This window comes from Egretta garzetta, unplaced genomic scaffold, assembly GCF_000687185.1.
Source record: "Egretta garzetta isolate BGI_Z169 unplaced genomic scaffold, ASM68718v1 scaffold449, whole genome shotgun sequence".
Classification (NCBI taxonomy): Eukaryota; Metazoa; Chordata; class Aves; order Pelecaniformes; family Ardeidae; genus Egretta; species Egretta garzetta.
The window spans coordinates 35,473-41,834 of record NW_009260681.1 but is presented as its reverse complement, the minus strand read 5'-3'; the positions used below and the strand labels follow the sequence as shown (position 1 = coordinate 41,834).

The following is a 6,362-nucleotide window of genomic DNA, read 5'->3' as shown; positions in this document are numbered from 1 at the left end:
GAACTGGTGTTTGTTGCTGACAGTGATTTGGTTAGAAGTATTTGAGTGAAGCAGATCACCCTTTGGTTATTTACATCTCACTGATTCACAGGTTAACTTTTTCAAACAGTTTTATTTCTACTGCTACCAAGACAGGTTTGTCATCTATCTAGGAGTTAGCTACATTCAGACCATTTTGAAACACTAGTCATGTTTGCAAACGTCTAAAACACCTTGAAAAGGTATTTGCAACGGGGGCAACGCTTGTTAAGTACTGTCATTATAAAGAGCTTTCATCTTCTGCTTAGTCATGTTCATGTCAGACCCCTTTCTGGACAAAGAAAGGCAAGAGGGGTAAGAGAATCTTTTAATCTAAGATTCTATGCTGCTACAATTATTTTTAAGATAACTTACAACTTCAGATTATTGTATTAGATTCAGGAGCAGAGAATTACTTTTCTGAACAGTTATTCCACATGGAGTAGACAACCTCAATCACACAAACTGATTTTATCATCATTCAAATACATTAACTGTATTTTGCAACAGTCTTTTGCCTAAGTTGACAAACCACTTTTGCATTTTTTACTGCTGGCACAAAAGATTTGCATTAAGCTTCAATTCTGTCTTCAACCCGTACTCAGCTCTTGCAGTACTTCAAAGCATAACCTGCATTTTCTTAAGAGACAGAAAGATAACCCCTCAAGTACCATTCACAAAAAGTCAGCTATGAAAGAGAAAGGGGTCCAAATTGCCCTTTGTAACATAAGCATGTATATGTATGCAAATGCACACACTTTTCTATACTGTGCTGCTATGTACAGTATTTGGAACTTGGTTTTCCTATTTTTAATTCCATAAATTCTATGATCCACTGGTTCAGAGAAGTCAAGCTGCAGAAGGTAGCATTTCAGCAAGATTATCAGCCAGCGCCATCAAGGATATTGCACGCCTGATACAAGACAGCGCAGAAGACACTGTAAAAGCTTAGCAAGAAGACAGATTACACTTCTGTAACCACCTCGGACGCAGCGCCCAATACACTCACCTTAAACCAGATCTGACTAGCTTGCTTGGTTGATAACTCAACATTGACTTCAGACCAGTGTTTTAAACCAAGTAGGCCAAGAAAAAGGTATCTCAAGAGTGACCACTGCCACCTCATTTGTTAGTTTTCTGTTCACTGAGGTGAACCTTGCAGCAGCCCAGGGTTCTCAGCAGCACAGTCTTCCTCCTCCTCTACTTCAATCACTTCACTGTTGATTTTGCACATTTCGTTTCTGGTTTTGATTTTTTCTTACTGGGAATTTTGCTGCTTATAATGAAAGAGCTGTTCTCCTAACAAAACAGAGGACAGAAGTATTCACAAGTCTAGTTTTGAGATACTTAAACGGTAAGATTTTGATATTAGCTTTGCAAACTTTAAGAACTCTTCAGAGAGCTCCAGAATTCTTATACATTTCAGCATTATTTCAAAGAGGAGAGTGTGGACTCTCAAAACAACTTCCTTCTGCACCGCAGATCAGTATTCACAGGTATCAATCATACAGTTAACTCTGGATCTAAGCTCAAGAATTAAGAACTCAAAACATTATCTACTAATTCCTTAACCTCAGAAGAGAAACAAGGTTAGAGAGGTTCTGAAGTTAAGGAACATTTACTCACCACTACTCTGGCATCAAGATCTTCTGGATTATCAGAATTCAAGCTGTCATCATCATCACTGAAATATAAAAATTTGCATCAAGCTCTGTACTTTTATAGCAGCCTAAAACACGTAAACTGTTCTCCTACCACAACCCCTGGTTTCTCTTCAAGTGTATGGAAGTGCTGCAGCTTGTAAGTGTAAGGTAATACTACTTCTACATGAGGTTGTTCTCCAGTGTTAGTTTCTGACAGCAGAAACACATCCTTACCAGCAACACCGGCACGACGGAAGCAGTGCTTGGCAACAGAACAAAGATTTAGTGGTAAACATCAATAGTAGTACTGAGATATTTGGGATTACACTGGCAGCTAGAAAGTCAGCAAGTCAAGAAAACAAGCAGAATACAATTGAGAAAATAAGAAGCTAGGCCTCAGCTAACAAGAGTACACACCTGCCTTCCTAAAACTACAGCTGAGAAATATTATCTCCATACTGCCATGAACAAGTATGAAAATCAGTTCTACTATCATCCAACAGGTTTTTCTCTCAAGACAGAAAGAACTCCCCAGAAAGAGATAAAGCTATTTTAGTACTATGGTTTCAACAAGTGGCACTGGGAAGACTAGTTCCAAAACGTAGAAAAATCTTCTAGTACTTATTTTATATAAGAATTGAGTGTCTGGATAAGCTGGCTTGCATTTGTTCTACAGAACTTCTGCTCTTCTTCTACAGTTTCTTCTGTTCTTCTACCAGACAGCAAACTAATTACTGTTACTTATTTTACAGGCTCACCCTAACACTTCAACTTACATAAATTAGCAGTTTAACCGACCAGTAGCTGAAAGACAGCTGTGTACCTTCACACTTTTAGGTTTTCTAGTTTTAAGGTGCCGAGTATATTTACAACATTAAGTATTCTTGCTGATTCACTGATCCCTTTATTGCAAGTTAACTGATCATAAAGAAAGACCCAAGATGATACTTCAATGCTTAATAAAGTAAAAAGGAAATTAAAAAATATCCTCTAGTCTTTGCCATAGAACACTTCTTTATCTGGGATAACTGTAGAGGAACTAATTTCAGGAAGCTTTTTTTTTTTTTTTTTTTTTTTTTTTAAAACATTTCTACCACGTCATTTTAATGAGACAGTACAAATCACCACATGAAACAATCACCCGTCTTTTGATTAAAAGTATCTCATTCTATGAGAAGTTCCAAGGCACATTCACAAGCATAGAATCCCAAGGGGCTGAGTGTTTTATTCCCAAAATAAACAATGCTTTCATAAGCAGATATTTACATTACACAATGTTGATACAGGCTAAAAGGACAGCACAGGAACTGAACTTGATACACCTACAACTCTGTCACAAAATCGCATGCTACTGCAAGCAACTGTACTACCTCTCGAGTTCCTCAACTGTACCAGTAACAGACTGTACTGGTCTGGCTGGGATGGAGTTAGCTTTCTTCATAGCAGCCTGTACGGTGCTGTTTTGGATTTGTGGCTAAAGCAGTGTTGATGCCCTTCCTGCTCCAGCAAACAGGCTGGGAGTAACAAAGAGCTGGGGTGGGGTGTCATGCATCTGCCTGTATACACACAAACTTGTATTTTAGTTAAGAACAAAAGAGCAAGTTTTATACCACCTAAAAATCTAAGATGAACTTACTTCATCTCCTGGATAGGGGAAATGGGGCCTTCATCATCTAAGTATTTGTGTTTCCGTACTGCCAGACATTCTCTTTCCAAGTCTTCACTAGCTTGAAGGGCTTTTAAAGCCTTTTTGAGATGTTCTTCATATTTAAGCATTTCAATGTACTTTAAATATCCCTTTGCAGCTGCTTGCTAAAGAAAAACGCATCAAGTGAGATCTTAGAAATATCACTACAAAACAAAGAAATTAAGCATTTCTATTTAATCAACTGAACTGTAATGTTAAATTGACACATGTATTTTATCTGTGTTTGTCTTAAAGGCATTAAACAAACAAGTGTCCTTACAAAAGTAAACAATTTGTTACATTGTAGCACATCAAGTAGAAGCACAACACCCAATCTAAATTCACTATTTTTAGACTAAATACAAAAATAAGACATTTATCCCACAAAACAGAGGACTCACCTCATAGCCAAGAACCATCTTTAAGGGAATGTGTTTCTTCCCATAATGTTTTTCAACAAAAGGGAATTGAAAGCCTCTGTCTTGAAGCCTTCTCTTTTGTTCTTGTGGCGAGGCTGTCAGCGGTGGCCTCCCGGTACGCATCCGTGTGCTCTCATACTTCCTCTTCTTCTTCTTCTTCGTTGAGCTAATCCTGTACCTTCGGTGTGCAGCAGCCTTAAACTTCTTTCCCCTGAAGTGATAGGCGAGAATGGCTTTCACATTGAGCTTTGACTTCTGCTTTTTGGAAGTTTCCGATGATTTCACTGGACTTTGAGGAGACAGAGAAGAATCTGAACTTTCATCATCAGGCTCTCCTTCAACAGATTCTGCTTGTTGCCTTGAAGGTTGAGATCTCTTTTTTTGCTTTGAAGGTGCAGTGGAGCACTTCGGATGGTATTCACTAACACTAGCAGCAGAGAGATTGCTAAAGAAGAAACAATATTTACTTTCAAAAGAATGTATGCTTTTATGATGTATCACAGGTTCTATACAGGAAACAGAAATAAAAACTCACATTTCTGAGTCACTGCTGTCCAGCAAAACCACAGCAGAAGCAGCTGATGATTTATGTACACTGTTAAGCTCATCTGAAGACCCCTGAGCAGCAGCATCCTTCCGCCTTGAACGTGAACACTCCATTTGTGTATTTGTTCTACCTGCATGTACCTTATGTGGTTCTTTCTGCCAACTGCATATTAGCTCTTGGGCATCAGGGCAATCAGAGTCAGAAGCGTGGGATTCATCTGTGTCAGACATGTTTCAGTTTATCCTAAAAATTAATGAGAATTCAAGAAATTAAAAGTTCTTTCTACGTTAGTTAAGTAACAAGCCTTCCACCACTCCACCCAACAGGGCAAACTTAACAGAACCATCTGTGAGCAAACTTCAACATAGGTTTTCCTGTGAACCACGAGCAAATATATTAACCCTCAGAGTAACAGTTAAGTTGCAGCCATTTATCTCAAGATATTCATAGCATAATTTAGGTCAGAAGGGATTTTTACAGCTCTTTTGGTCCAACACCTGCTCAAAGCAAGGCTAATTTCAGAGTTGCATCAGATTGTTTACAAACTTGTAGGGGTGAGTTCTGAATGTTTTAACCCTCTCCCTACTAGGAATAAGCTTTCCCTTAAATAAGCACACATACCTGCAGCCAACAGCCTCTTATACTTGTAAGGATACTGCAGTTTTAAGTCATACACAAATACTCATTTCACTGTGGTTTACAACCTTTTTAAGCTAATCCAAGTGTTGTTATCAGAAGCAATGCCATCTTCCCTCTGTTCTCTTTGCTAGCTACAGGATACCTAAAGACTCCTGCTCTAACAGTCTATCAATCCTTTGTTCACTTGTTCTCAATCAACATGGAGACTAGCCCCACAAAATGTTAATTTTCAGTTGAATCTGCAAGACAAGCAATCCACCCCTTCAGCTGCTCAAGTCTACACAAAAGGGACTGAATACACCCAGCAGAGGAAACTGTCCTTCCTGTGCAATAACCTCGAGTTGTTTTACCTGCTTGTTAGTCATTTACTAGCCCTGTAGATCTGTATCTTTGTAATTTTACTGTGCTTTTTACAAATGCACAAACCCACCATTATACCCATTAGTATTTCAAATGCAGTTACAACTTAACAGCTGAAGACACAGTAATTGATTTTTAAGCAGCCTACATCTATCTGACTTTTTGCATCATCTAACCGTTCAAGGCAGAACCTACTCCACTGCGTTTTTTCAAAATGAAAACATTTCAATCCAAAACCGCATTAAACGCGGGCTTAGAAGTATGCTAGACCTTAAACTCACCCTAATGCACTTCAGATAGCAGCACAGGTGCCCAATCTGCCCTTTGCTGTGAGAATCACAGAATCACACAGAATCACAGAATCGTAAGGGTTGGAAGGGACCTCAGGAGATCATCTAGTCCAAACCCCCTGCTAAAGCAGGCTCACCTAGAGCATGCTACACAGGACTTCATCCAGGCGGGCTTTGAATATCTCCAGAGAAGGAGACTCCACAACCTCCCTGGGCAGCCTGTTCCAGTGCTCTGCCACCCTCAGAGTGAAGAAGTTCTTCCTCATATTCAACTGAACCCTCTCGTGTTTCAGTTTGCATCCATTGCCCCTAGTCCTGTCGTTGGACACCACTGCAAACAGACTGCTTCCGTCCTCTTGACTTCCGCCCTTAAGATATTTGTATGCATTGATGAGATCCCCTCTCAGTCTTCTCTTCTTCAGGCTGAACAAGCCCAACTCTCTCAGCCTTTCCTCGTAGGGGAGATGCTCCAGTCCCTTTATCATTCTGGTAGCTCTCCTCTGGACTCTTTCTAGGAGTTCCTCATCTTTCTTGAACTGGGGAGCCCAGAACTGGACACAGTACTCCAGGTGGGGTCTCACCAGGGCAGAGTAGAGGGGGAGGAGAACCTCCCTCGACCTGCTGGCCACACTCCTCTTAATACACCCCAGGATACCATTGGCCTTCTTGGCAACAAGGGCACATTGCTGGCTCATGGTCAGCTTATTGTCCACCAGGACTCCCAGGCCCCTCTCAGCAGAGCTGCTATCGAGCAGGTCA

The 6,362-nt window shown here is 40.2% G+C and overlaps 1 protein-coding gene across 3 annotated transcripts in view; it reads right to left on the bottom strand.

Annotated features, from left to right (window-relative positions):
* TAF1D (TATA-box binding protein associated factor, RNA polymerase I subunit D) overlaps positions 1-6,362 on the bottom strand; it is a 9,931-nt gene that overhangs the window by 3,070 nt on the left and 499 nt on the right. For 2 of the 3 annotated variants that reach the window (XR_004842867.1, XR_004842868.1), the window contains exons 2-6: positions 4,303-4,557; positions 3,750-4,212; positions 3,298-3,473; positions 1,645-1,702; positions 1,028-1,317 (exon numbers count right to left, since the gene is read on the bottom strand). Coding sequence is in view for 1 of the 3 variants with exons in the window: in XM_035901197.1 (XP_035757090.1) it covers positions 1,228-1,317; positions 1,645-1,702; positions 3,298-3,473; positions 3,750-4,212; positions 4,303-4,544 (1,029 nt within the window). In the remaining 2 variants the exon portion in view is untranslated. Of the gene's footprint in view, positions 1-47; positions 1,318-1,644; positions 1,703-3,297; positions 3,474-3,749; positions 4,213-4,302; positions 4,558-6,362 lie in introns of those variants that run through there. The other variant, XM_035901197.1, reaches the window with a different exon arrangement.